The 14,070-nt window shown below is 38.3% G+C and overlaps 1 protein-coding gene across 3 annotated transcripts in view; it reads left to right on the top strand.

Annotated features, from left to right (window-relative positions):
• The window catches only part of RALYL (RALY RNA binding protein like), a 717,576-nt gene extending 703,872 nt beyond the window's left edge, over positions 1 to 13,704 (top strand). For all 3 annotated transcript variants that reach the window (XM_019486903.2, XM_059723935.1, XM_019486910.2), the window contains one exon: positions 9,196 to 13,704. In XM_019486903.2, coding sequence (XP_019342448.1) covers positions 9,196 to 9,213 — 18 coding nt within the window. In that variant the 3' untranslated portion in view covers positions 9,214 to 13,704. The remainder of the gene's footprint in view (positions 1 to 9,195) is intronic.
• Positions 13,705 to 14,070: the final 366 nt, after the last annotated feature.

Genomic DNA, 14,070 nt, shown 5'->3' with positions numbered 1-14,070 from the left:
TAGCTGATCTAAGTAATTCACTGAAAATGATGTAATATTACAGATTTCAGTTGAATTACTCTTGGTTTACATTACTGTAAGAATTGTGTTTGCTTCCTACAGGATCAGAACTAAATATGGTTTTGAATTCTCCCACTGCTTATTTACGGCAGGAGTGGCCAACCTGCAACACACATTCCACAGGTAGCATTGGCAGCTTTTGTGAGCTTGGGGAAGAGACAAGCAGCACATTGGCAGATAGGGCAGGAAGCAGAAAGCAGAGCATCCGATTGGGCTGGGAGCAGAGGGAAAGAAACAGAAAGCAGAACAGCAGATTGGGCAGGGGGCAAAAAGCAGAGCAGTAGATCTAGCAGAAGGGATTGAAGTGCTTCTTGGGGAGGGAGCAGAGCTAATTTGTGGTACACCTGTCAAAAAGGTTGGCCCCCACTGATTTATAGCATTTCTTCCCAAGCCACATAGAGTGAAAGAGGCATAACAGAATCAGGGTTAGCCGTGATACTACAGAGGCAGTCCAAGTTGGGGACACAGGATAGGGAATGCTCTGCAGTCAGAATGGGATACCAAGAATTTTTTTTTAAATGCCACCCATCCTCTCTGCATTTGGCTAAGCATTTGAGCATTTCAACTTCAGCTAAACCAAAGAATTTCCAGATTATATTAAGCAACCAGCACACATTGCACATTTTTTCTAATGTGTCAGTCTTTGCAAATAAATAGCTTGAGTTCCCCTGGAAAATATTCATTTCATAGGCTTTATCAATATGCTTGAGACTCAAGAATGCTGAATAATAAATCATCCAAGGGACCATTATTTCTTCACGCTATGTCTGTAAATCAGAAAGTGTCTTCATGAGACTAGATTTGAGTAAATGCTGAAAATTTGAAAGGGTGCTATTTTTCTGTATAAGATGGCAAAAATTATAAACTTTCTTTTTATCCTTCTCAATACCAATCCCAAAGCTGCAGCAGTTAGTGGGCCCATTTATACCAAAAGGTCTTAGTTTATAGAGAAAATATAAATGTTACTTAGTTGATTTTCTGCATGGTTAATACCGTAACATGAAAGGCAGATTGAATTTATCAGCATGCAGACATTTATAGACCTCCGAAAGGAAAATAACTTATAAGATGTTAGAACTCTGGTTCCCATAAATACAAAAAAGCAACCTGTTAAAAATAAAATAACAGGCTCAGCCTGCCAAAATCATGATTTGGAGGTTAATCAAATTCCATTTTAGCCAACCTATTATGCTGATTTGCACAGTAGAAGTTCCCAGTACGTTGTTGTTATTGATCACTACAAAACACAGTAAATTTCCACCTTACTTTTCAAACATGGAATAAGGTACATTTCCTGTCCCAAAAAGCACAGAATTTAAGAGTCAACTTTGGCTCTTCCTCCCAACTAAGGAGGTTCATCCTAATGCCTTACAGAGATATTTACAGTGCCTGAACCCCATAGACAGATTCGCCATCTCTGCCCATTGCCATTTGCACTAGAGTTTATCAACAGAGTAAGATGAGTTTCTAGAAGCAGTGTCTTTTAAGAAAGAGAACTTGTCAAAAAAGAAATAGAAGACTATTCTATTCTGAAGGCTGCAGAGGGCTATATAAACTATCTTAGAATCCAGTCCTGCTTCCATTGAATTCAACTGAACTTTTTCCTGTGGACGTTGATGGGAGTGTGTTAGGTTCTTTAAGCTCATTTGGATGAGTCATGATACAAGTCCAAATGAGAAAATTCAACACTAGGTCACAATGCAGGTGTATGTACATGCATCTGCTTCACTGCCTACTGTAAGAAAGGATTATAGATTTACAAAGTTGGAGAGATGTCAAGTGACACTGATTCCACCCTGTTCCTCAGGATACTTTTATTCATTAAGAACAGGTCTTTGCAAAGTCTGAAAGATGTGGAGCACATTACCAGTGCTAGTCAAACACTTATAAGCAATAACAAACAAAAGATCAAACATACTAGGCACATCTACATGAGATGCTACATTGCCATAGTGATGAGCTACGGTGACGTAACTCATCGTTACGGCAGGCTCTAAGTGACACCACCCCTACTGTGCAGGAGCAACGAACATAGTACTTTCCTGCGGGGGGGTTTATTTTAATTAATTCATCCATAGCAGTACTACCACCATCTGAAATGCCTTCCTCAATACTCTTTCTTGTTACTATGCCATACCTCCTCATCCTCCACTCCCTTCTCTTCCTTGGGCCTCCCTCAAACTTGTTACTTGAACCTCTGTGAAATAACACCACTTTGTGTCAACTCCCTCCCTCAGTTTACTCCCGTGTTGTCTTCTCATGTCATATTTTTCTACCTCTCTAATTTGTTCTTTATATTGGGCTTGAAAATGTCCCATTGATTGGAATGGACCAGGCTCAAGCTCATTGCTATCAATTTATTTTCTCCCCCATCCTTCCCACCCCCTCAACCCCTTCCCCCCCCCCTTCCTTTTCCTCTGATATGTTTTGGAACTTATAGTAAGACTGGGGAATTGAACAGATGCCTTCCTTATAACTAATTCAAGCTAGTTCTCTGTCTTTCACTTTCATAAACCCCTATGTTCAATCAGACGATAAAAACTAAAATTAAAAGCGTAGACATATTGAGTGGCCTTAGGGTAGAATTTTCAGCAGTTCTTTCTAGTTTAAACCCTACATTCAGTGCTACTCCCTTGGCATTGGTAGGACTGGAACTCTTGCCTTTAGCATTAATGCTAATTGTATTACTCCCTTCCACTAGGGAATCCTCACTCCGCACATCAAGCAGAGGTTAAATCAGCTGAAGTTTTATTTTATAACTTTTTGATAGCATTTGCCAACTTAAAACTATCTCATTTTCAACATTCTGTAAAACTAAGGTTCATACAGCTGAGCTGGCTGGAACACCATTAGAAAGACAGACCCAAAGCCTGAATGCTATCACAGAGAGTCGTATAACTCCTGGCATTTGGCATGGCATGTGCTTATGTTCAAGGTTCAAGAAACACTGAGGCATCAGCACATTTACTGCTTCTATGAAGCTGAGTTGCTCTCATCTTTCACAGATTTCAGAGAATGTTGTGGGCAAGACTTGAGTTCATAATGCACTGGCCTGCTTTAGAACAACTCGCACCCTTTGCCCATTTTACTCTTCTCAAAACATAAACAACACTTTTCTTGTAAAAGAAAAAGGTATAATGTTATTATATTACATATCTATATCTATGTATGTATGTATATATGTGTGTGTATACACACACAACATATAGTAAAATAATATCTGAAAGTGTAATATATAAAAGCCACATCCTATAGGCCTTAGCTGACGGTAGCGACACTGAAATTGAGCGTGTATATTTAAACACTAACCAAAGAATGGTGTTTGTAAAGAAACTCACTGATAGAAACAATTTAGAAACCATAATAGAGGTCATACAGACTTAAAACATTGTTATCTCTTTTGCCAAAGGTTTTCATTTAGGTTTCAGAAAATTTGGGTAAGGACACTGAAGCAAAACAGTACCAGGGAATATGTTCATGGACAAAGCAAACAGGACTTCAGTTTTTAAGTTATTAAACAAAAGAGCTACAGCTACCAAACTGCATAGTAGATGTCTTGAAAAAATAAAGGACTGAACTGATCCTATCAGGATGTGAATTGTTCATTTCAGGGAGTCTGGTTATAGTATTTCAAACCAGTTGTTAGGATCACTTGGGTAAAAGTCAAGATTTTATAAGTGTGGAAGTTCACAATCACATTTACAGATTATCACCCTAAGGTATCACCTGCTGAAATATTTGTGTGTCAAAGTGGAGAAGGGAAGCCTAAATAATATTCTTACCCATAGATTAATGAATTAAATAAAAATGGTGATGTGCCACACACTTTCTCATTTTTGCTGGTGAATTCATAGAACACTGACAGAAATGGAGAAAGAATGAATCATTTCAGTACAAAAACCAGGTTGGAAAGGACAAGTATTTGTTTTTCCCAAAAAGTAAAACACACGTTCCCATATGTAGTGAGAGCTAACATTGCATATCAATTATGCTTGTGTATACAAAACAGAGAGATATTTTTGAAAAAGTTTTCGACATTAATTAATATATGATTAGAAGAAAGTACAAAATGTAATCATCTCATCATCTAAGAGAAACTTTAAAGAAAATGCGTATGCTTCATTTCATTCTCCATGTTATATTTGGCAACTTTAAAATCCTTCCTAACCAGTGTGTGCAATGAATATTCCCTAACTTCCTCCTTGCAAATGGTTTTGCATTAAAAACTGCCATAATTTTGTTTGTTACATTCTACGTATATGTTACAAATGCCAATCCCTTCAATTTGCATTTGGTTTCACTTGCTTTTATCAGCTGAGCTGGGATTTTATAATTTACAGAATCCAAAGAGACTCCATTAAATATACAACTCTATTACTTAAATTAAGACTTCATGTTTTTAAGTAAAGAGACAAGATGCCGTTCAGGCAGTTAATAATCATTGCAACCATGCAACATGTTGAGGCTTACAGCAAAGTAGTGTTCTTTGATAATGCTCAGCATTTAATTTTTAAATATTATTATATGTTTTTACTATGCATTTCCTTCACAACAAGTGGGTTTTAATACAATGAGAGGGATGTAAAAAGAAGTGGGGAAAAAAGGCCTGGATAAACACAGACATGATACAATGATGCTTCAGAGACACATAACTCAATCTTAACTCATCTTTCTGCCTGAATAAAATGGTTTACAGAAAGCAAGGCCTACTATCTTGAACTGGGGAGTGATTTTTTTCTTATTTTAGTAATTAGAGAGAGAAAAATTGCTGGACCATTGTGGTCAGACCAGGATAAAACCACTAAACTTTACTCCAGTGGGAGAACCAGAGGACATCTTGTAGAGCAGGAGTTGGCAATGTTTTGGGGCAGGGTGCCAAAAATACCCACAATCTTGACTTGTAAAAAGTTTGTGTGCCAGGGACAGCCATAAGGGACCTGATCCTTGTGGTTTTGCATCCGCAGTCCATTACCCACTGTCCTACCACAAGGCACCCACTGCCAGCAACAAGCTTGACTGGGGCTCCACAGACCCTGGTGCAGTCACTTGCAGCCTGCCTGGGCTCTGGGCAGGCCCCTGGGCTAGGGACAGACATTAAACATAAACTGGTTTAAGTGATCAGAAATGGTTTAAACCTGTAACATAACAGGCAGTCAGTGCACATAAACCAGTTTGAAAATGGCTGAAACTGGTTTGAGATGAACCCATTGTCAAAGCATAGTGGGTGCACGTGGGTATATGTGCACCCTGAGATTGGCGGTGCACCCCCTGCAGTCAGTGGCTGCTGACATTGCTGGAGGCACCTGTGGGCAACCACCACTCACAACCTCTCTCCCCCACCACTGACACTGGTGGCAGCTTGCCTGCATTGATCATGGATCTCTAGCAGTTTCTGTAGGTGGTCACTGACCACTGGTCGGCACTCACCACCCCCGCCCCCACCACTGACACTGCTGCGACCACCTTCGGGAGCTCCCCGCTCACCACCACCATGCCCCCGCTGCTGCTGCCACCACCACCACCTGCAGGTGGTCACCGTGCCCCCCCAGCCACCAGGGGCATGCGTCGTTCATGAATAAACTTGGTTGAATGTAATATCAGACTTCACTGATTTTGGTCAAACCAGTTTATGCAATGTCTATCCCACACCCCCTGCTGGTTTAAGTTAAATCCAATTCCCTCAGCATCCCAGCATACTCTCTGGGCTGGGTAGGGCTCTCCGCTCCATAACAGAGCTGGCCCCTCCCCTCTGCTCCCTGGCTGGAGCTCTGGCAGAGACTGGCAGGCACAGCAGCATCTGCCTGGCTTCCCCCTTCCCTCCTCTGCCCTCTTTCACCATTCACTGCTTTAAAAAAGAGCCCTTCCTCCTCTCTCCCATAGCACAGACTTTAGCCAGCATGTGGTATGCTAGCTAATGTTGTGTAAGGCAAATAGGACAGTGTCCACTTAGTGCTTTTTGGAGCTAATCAATAGCTCTGCTGGTAATGTCCCTCCATTCCTTCCTTTGAAAAAGGCTGTTTAAAAAGAGCTTGAAGTAATGAGTGAGTCTTTGTTTTCTGATGGGGTGCTAAATGCTAATAACAGAGCTGATAAATGCTCTGTTACCAAGGGGGGGAGGCACCCCTCCCTAATGAGAGCGTCATGCTCTGGTATGCACACTCGGGGTTGCCTACACCTGTTATAGATTTATCTGGTTTACTCCATCGTTTCTTTTTTGAGTTGGGTATAGTTTGAGGCCAGTAGATTCTGCCATGTAATGCAACTTTTTAATTTTTATGGATTTTTATATTAACATCCAGTTTAGATCTTGCATATGTATATATATTATAGCAAGGTAAAATTTATTCATAGATTCATAGATTTTTAGGGGCTGGAAAGGACCTTGCAGATCATCAGGTCCAGTCCCCCCGCTCTAGGCAGGAAGACAACTGGGGTTAGGTGACTGAAGTGAGGTGACTGTCCAGTCTCCTCTTGAAAACCTTCAGGGTAGGTGATTGCACCGCCTCTGGAGGGAGTTTATTCCACAGTCTGGACACCCTGACTGTGAAGGAGTTTTTCCTGGTATTAAGCCTGAAGCGGCCTTCCAGGAGTTTGTATCTATTAGTCCTGGTCTTCCCTGGAGGTGCTCTAGAGAATATATAAATTAGGTTTACTTGATACAGTTTGAACCTTATTGAAAAAACTGGAGAGATTATACCATAACTGTAAGAGTAGTAGTGGTCCTGAAAAGCTAAAATGCAATGTTATGATTAACTAGAATCCTTCCAATATTTAGTGTGCAAAAGGCCAACTACGCAGAAAAAAGAGGAGAAAAACAGAAAAGGCAAATAAGTTCAGGTGGAAAATGAGCCAATTAATACCTGATAATATCTTTGCAGTTTTCCAAGGCATATTATCATGCTTAGGACCATATTTACTATTTGTTTCTTGGATATTATTTATGCAGCTCTATGTTCAGTTGGGTCATCCCATTTTTCTACACAGTATCTTCAAACCACGCTTTTTGAGTTAGTTTACCCTTATAGCCACATCAAATGAAAACCATATTGCTACCTTAAATGTAATTCAGTCTCATCCTTGTTGTGTCAGGGTGTTTTTATATATATATAACTGGAAGGAAATGAAAAGATTTTAAAAAACATTAGTCATCATGAGATTTTTTTAATATCAGCACAGTTACTATGAAGCCAGTAGATAAATTACACACTATTCAGCAGAAAGAAATAGAATAAAATTAGTATTATAGTGCAGTAGATTAATCATTGCCTTAGGTGACTGTCATTTTGGAGAAAAAAGAAGCTTGACTATCTTAGATTTTAACCTTTCTTCCTAGGCTTTAAGAGGAAGAGGCAAATAAGAGGCCTCTATGAAAAAAGAAAACACATGATTTTTTTTTTTTCTGGTGAGGTTGGTAAATTTTTACCATTGTTTTTAAGTGACAACAAGATAGTATTCATGATTTAGATCCAAAAGGCTTAGCAGTAATGTTTCATAATAGTAACCTAATGAAGCATTTTTAATGTTACTGACAGGTAAATGCCTGGAAGGTTTATGGCAGGAAAATAGCTTCCATAAGTAATTTGAAAATCTGTCTCTCTTCTTCCATGGATAATTATTGCCTTTATACATACATAATGTGTCAGTGATACAAGGTGAAGAAAAGGCTAGAAAAGGAGAACTGTCTATGTGGCTAACAGAAAGTACATTGGAACTGCAGGGCTTTCTCTCTCTCTCTTCCTTTCACAAGATTTATAACTGCTTAAGAGTCACTAGGCTCAAGGGGAGGATTGAAAATTCTTTTCATGTTGTTAAATCTATCTAGGGATTTGGTACTAAAATGGGAAAATACGAAGGTTCTCTCCATGCCTGTGGAGAATAATGGCTTTAAATTATCATCTTAACTCAGAACAGAGACACATGTGCACAAGGATGAATGGAACTGTGAGTCCTTCCCCCAACACTGTTTCACCAATACAGGAAAAATTCTGTGACCTTTTGACTGTAAAGGGAGAATTAGATTATGATATAAGGGGTGACAACCATCAGAGGGGATTGTGCTCTTAGTAGTAGGACTAGTGAACAACCGTTTTCATCTAAACTTTTTAAAACTTTTTTTTATTAAATGTAAATGTTTCCAAAACATGTTTACTTTTCTCTAATTATGAAACAGAAACATAGGGGGCCACATGTAGTATATCTGGAATGTCTTTAGAATCAATATAATATTGCAAGTATGACATTCCATTATGGCACAGATAAGAAGCAATCTTTTACTCCCTACCAGCTGTTGAAATTATTCTACAATTCTTAGCATAGTACCATTGAAGAAAAGTATACTTTCTTCTGGAGACAGGTGGTTATTTAATTCTGGGTGTGTCTACAAGTGCAATTAGTGCACATAAATTTCTCCCAGGCACATCTTTTGAATGTAAACCCAGGAGCAATTAACTCTGGAGCAAACAGCTCCTGAGTTTCTTCATGCATGTGTAGAGCACGGTCAGAGCAGCCACAGCTGGCAGGGAGCCCCAAGGATCAGCCTGCCAGCCCAGGGCTTCTCCCCCCACAGCTCCATGTGCTGTGGAGGGGCTGACTGGGGCATGAAAGAGGTTCAGCGTGGAGCTAGCCAGCCTCTGCACTAAAGCACCTTCATGCCCCAGCCAGCCCAGGGAGCATCAACATGTGTGCAGCTGCAAGGTTTTTTTATTCTGCAGCGGGATAGTACTTGTATTTACAGGTACTATCTTGCTGCAGAGTAAATTAATTTACTGCAGCCTAATAGATACACATGTGTAGATGCAAGACATTTACTGCACAACTAATTAGTCAACTTCGCAGTAAACATCTTATGTAGAGGCACCCTCTGTGTAATTAATTCTGGGCAGTGTATCCTAATTTAGGGATATTATGTTATTGGCTATCTATAGTAAGAGTTATGTGGCTTTCTTTTTAGCTCACAAACCTATTAAGTAGATATCTAAGTCAGATTGATTGTGCTGAATGACAAGACAAAATAAGGAAAATGAAGTGGTCATAGACTTCCTTTTTTCTTCCCTGACAGTTTGTCCTGGTTTATCTTTGATGTGCTTTTGAACAAAGCCCAGATCTTCATACTAAAGCAAGGATTTTATTTCTCAGTTTCTACAGATCAAGTGATGAGATGTCATGTGTGATCCTTCTGGAGGCTGAGGAGAGAAACTCTGACTTCCCCTGAACACAGAGAAAAATCTGAACTGCAGTTTCTTATTAGCTAACAACACGTTTGATCCAATTTGTATGAAACTCAATTTACTTATTAAAATGGACATTATGGTTCAAATATTAGAAATTCCATTTCTTATATGTTCTAAGCTGTACAATTGTCAGATTTTTATGGTTTAGATTGTAAATGTGTTTTTCTCTGGCTATTAATTGGTATTATTTTTTTAATTTTGATGTCTTAAAGGCCAGTGTACTGTATGATACTAATATGAAGGACATATTTAAGAGGTGTGGGAGACACTGTATACAAATGTATATTTGTAAAAGCTATTTTTATGATTAGCATGTTTTACTGTTTATCATATCTAAAGTCAGGTGATATTGCACTTCTCTGTTTACAGCTTAATTCAAACAATATCATGTTATGACCTGAGTTATGATCAAATGTTGTATTTTCATTACTTGATTTATTATATTCGTAATTTAAAATAATTATGTTTATGTGAAGGGATACTGTTGAAGGAAAAAGTGATAGTTCTGTCTATTCATGGACCATTTCACTGTAACTGCTAAGACGTGCAAGTATGTCAAATATTAGATCAGTCTTTGATAAACGGTAAATTGGATCCACTTGCTAATCTCTTTTTCAGACAAACCCTCTGGGCGATGCCATAGATTGGCACACTTGTTATACATGTATCTGTTTATATCTCAAGACAGCTTGTTTTAAATTATGGAGAAGTTTGTGCCAATGCATGTCCCATTAAAACTGTATTCCAGAGAGGTAAATATTTTTGATGTTACCAATTTTTGAAAACTTCCAAATTAGTTTTAAAAATGTTTGTTTCACTTTCAGTCAATAGAATCTTTCCATTCCTGAACCTTTCAAGCAGTCTCCAAATGCTTGAAGTTGGAATAATTCATTTTCACAAAGGCTGTAAGGGAATTCAGTATATAATTTCTTAATAAACAATATTTCCTTCCAAACAACATTGACGCATTTTCATTCAAATATGTTTTAATACACTTAAGCTATGTAAAGTGCGTAAGTGATTGCTTATTCTGTAATAAAAGTGCTCCCTTGTCATTCCTGATGGTACAAAAAGATATCCACATCTTTATATGATACAGATAAACAACATTTTATGTAGGAGAGGGATGTCTGTCTAACATAGGTCTCATAGGGTGTCTATACATGAGCAGCAAGGCTGCTCCATGCTGCAGTTACTGTGTCTTGTGTATCATCATCCCTGCTCTTAAAAAATAGCAATAGGGGCACTTTAAGTAAAGCTCATTCAATGAACTTTAGTTAAAGCACCCCTGCCACCATTTTTAAGCATGGGGATGCTGATACATGAGACTCTCCAGGTATTATATTTAAAGTAGTTCTCGGATCCACTCTAATTAAAGCGCCCCCACACACACACATGTACACACTTCTGAAGCACATGTATAAACACCCATATAGACATTCACTTTCTCCTGGAAGAGTCACTACTCTCCAAAGAGAAACCACAAGCATACAGATGTTCAGGCTTTTTCTCCCAGAGTGAAAATGGTTGCTCCAAGAGAAAAATAACTTGTGAACAAGTAGCATTAAATCAATCCTAGAAGAGTTTCTCTTGGAAGAGTGAATGTCTATACATGTTGTACATCTCATAAGAAAGAAGGAAAGGCTTAACACTAATCACATATAGAAGGACAGGAGAAAGATGAGAAATTAAGAACTTCATCCAAGTAACTGAAGCTCAGACATAATTGAATAAAAGTGGATTAAAGAGGTGTGATTTTAACTGATATGCACATCCCTCAGTATTGGAAGTTTAATCCAGCAGTCACAAAAGGACCATGTATTCAGTTCTTTCCACCGCTGTCCATAGGATTTGATCAAAAGTATATTGAAGCCAATGAAATACACTGCCATTGTGTTTCAATACACTTTGGATTAGACCCATTTGTTAGGTAAATGATGATGACCTTACAAGAAAGAAATGGTAGACAGATGCAAAAGATCCATCCTGACTGACTTTAGGTACGGAGTAATATTCCTCATCTATTGGTTAGGGAAAGTATACATACATGAGCCATTTACTATGCAGTAGACTAATTAGCTGCGCAGTAAACATCTCAGCATCTACACATGCATCCCTATTAGGCTGGAGTAAACTAATTTACTCCACAGCAGGACAGTACTTGCAAATGCAAGTACTGTCCTGCTGTGGAGTAAAAACTCTGCAGCAGTGTATATGTAGATGCTGCCCTGGCAGACTGGGGCATGAGGGTGCTTCAGGGAAGGGGCTGCCTGCTGGCTAACACCATGCTGAAGCACCCTCATGCACCAGCCAGCCCCTCTGCAGCACGTTGAGCCATGGAGAGCAGCTCTGGGCTGACAGCCTGACCACTGCCTGCCCCACCCCCCCACCTCTGGGCCTCCTATCAGCTAAGGTTGCTGCATGTGTTTTGCTCCATGCGTTGCTCCTGGCTCAATGTGCTATGCTCCCTGGTGCTTGTTCAAGAGGCAATAAACTCCAAAATGTATTGCTTCACTTTAACTGCATATAATAGACACACCTACAGTCTATTAATGCACAGGGAATCTATGCCAGTAGAAGAATATGCTTCTCAGTAATACTGGGATAAATTCAGGGTTACTTCCCTGTAGTCGTTGGAGTTATGCCAGCTCAAATGAGAGTGGAATTGAGAAAAATAGCATGAGTGATTATTACTTATCATAAGGGATGTGTCAGGAGCTACTATAGGTGACAATCCCAGAAAACCAAAGCAGAAATGTTACTAATTGTAATTTTAACCCAAGAAAACTCATAATATGGCAATCACTGATATATTTTAAAGCTATATTTATTCATTCTTTGTTGTTATTCAAGTTTACAATAATATTGGTAGGAAATATAATGTCATTTAGTATACACAAATGTAAGTTATGCCCATTGTTTAGCTACAAAAATATAACAATAAATATCATTGTATTTAGTTAATATTAAAAAATAATTCTAGTAATTCGGTTAGGAGTAGAGAAGAGCTGGGGGGCATTCTGAAATCATGAAGCTTATGTGATCTTAGTAGATTGATTATGATAATTGTGCTAGTAGTTAAATATTGTTATAGCTCCATGTTAGAGATCTGGTCTGAATGAGCCATCCCAACTCTGTTCCAGTGAACCGTACCGTACTGCGTTAGGTGTTTGCAGTATTCCCTACCATTCTACCATCCCTAGATAGTATTTACAGGAATGATTTCACAGTCCCAACTGTCACTGCTGTTCTGCACTATGATTTTATTCCTAGAAGTGTTTTTCAGGGCAGAGCAACATCTAAGATGAGACCTAGAGGTACTATTCATTTGCAAGCCATGGAATTGTTGCACTGTCTAAACTACTCTCCTATCAAGCTTTCTTAATAGCACATATGATTGAAATCACTGAAGAGATGCTGGTAGTTTAAATAGAACTTGATGCTTCATTGCCCTCCGTATATACAGTAGACTATATACAGTTTGCTAATGTCACAAACACTTGGTTTCCTAGTTTCTTTTGCATTACTCATTTTTTGGCAATACTGAAGAGCCAGTAAACATAAAGGAACAAATTCTCATTTATACTAATGTTCCTTTGCACCCTCTGGCTGCTTAAAAATAGGTGCAGATGTAATTTACAATTGCTATAAGGCAGCTTTATACTCTGATATACTTCACAGGGGGCTATTTTAAATTAGAGTCAAGCCCGTAATATTCAGCTCGAAGGGTCAATATACCCAGAAATGAACAGTGTCTCAATCTGTCATTTTTAAATATTTATCTTATAGACATCACTGCATAGTCATAAAAAGAAGATATGTGTAGCTGTATTTCTCTGGAGCCACTGTAACATGCGGTGATCATTTATGGTAACTGAAGGTGAGTGAGGTTAAAATATCTACTTCTGTTTTAAAGATGGGAGTCAAAGTCAATATGACTACTAAATAATAAGCTTTTGTAGCTCACTTGTATACAATTCTAAATCAAGATACTAAACTAACTTATTTTCTCCTTAGGCCTACATCATAAGGCTCTTTCACAGATCTTGCTCTTTCAATCTGTGCAGTTGCATGAATGGAAAAGATTTCTTAACTAAGTTTTACAGCTTGCTCAAGAGGAAAAGATTTTTACTTTTGTAAATTCTTGTATTATGTACGGTTGTTGGTTTGGTTTGGGTTTTGTGTATAATTGCTCTTAGTTCTGGAAATAAAAACCAAATCATTGTATTAAAACTATGTAGATAGCTATAACCTTGTAAGCAGTGGTATTTTTTAATAGGCAGTATTGAAAGGTAAAGTTTAAACCATTCAAAGTTTTGCCCATGTATACCTGTGTAATGGTTCATGATGGCTTTCTTTAAAATGATGTAACATAATTTTTACATGTCTGTAAATAAATATTTTCTCTGATTTATGCACTAATTCAGTTTTGTAATTTGTGCTGCCAGATTGTGAGTCTAGAGAATCTTTAGGGTTAGAGAGAGGACCTTTCCCTTCCTTACTGAGAAATAGCATTTAATATTGTGAAATATTATTGTGTAGCCAAAAGCAGGAAGAGTGATCAACAAATCACTATCTTACATATCATTTTATTTGATTACTCAATGCATTCATAGCCCTACCTGCATGTTTGCATTTATTTGCACCTGCAAACTTGAGAGACTCAATTATGAAGAGTCCCACAAAACCAATAGCATAGTTAGACCCTAGGTTTCTATAGAAATTACTTTAAAAATCTATATACTTCAGTAGAAGTAGTAGTAGTTTATTAACAGCTTTC

The sequence above is a fragment of the Alligator mississippiensis genome, chromosome 3, assembly GCF_030867095.1.
Source record: "Alligator mississippiensis isolate rAllMis1 chromosome 3, rAllMis1, whole genome shotgun sequence".
In the NCBI taxonomy this organism is placed as follows: Eukaryota; Metazoa; Chordata; order Crocodylia; family Alligatoridae; genus Alligator; species Alligator mississippiensis.
This window is presented reverse-complemented; position numbering and strand designations above follow the sequence as displayed.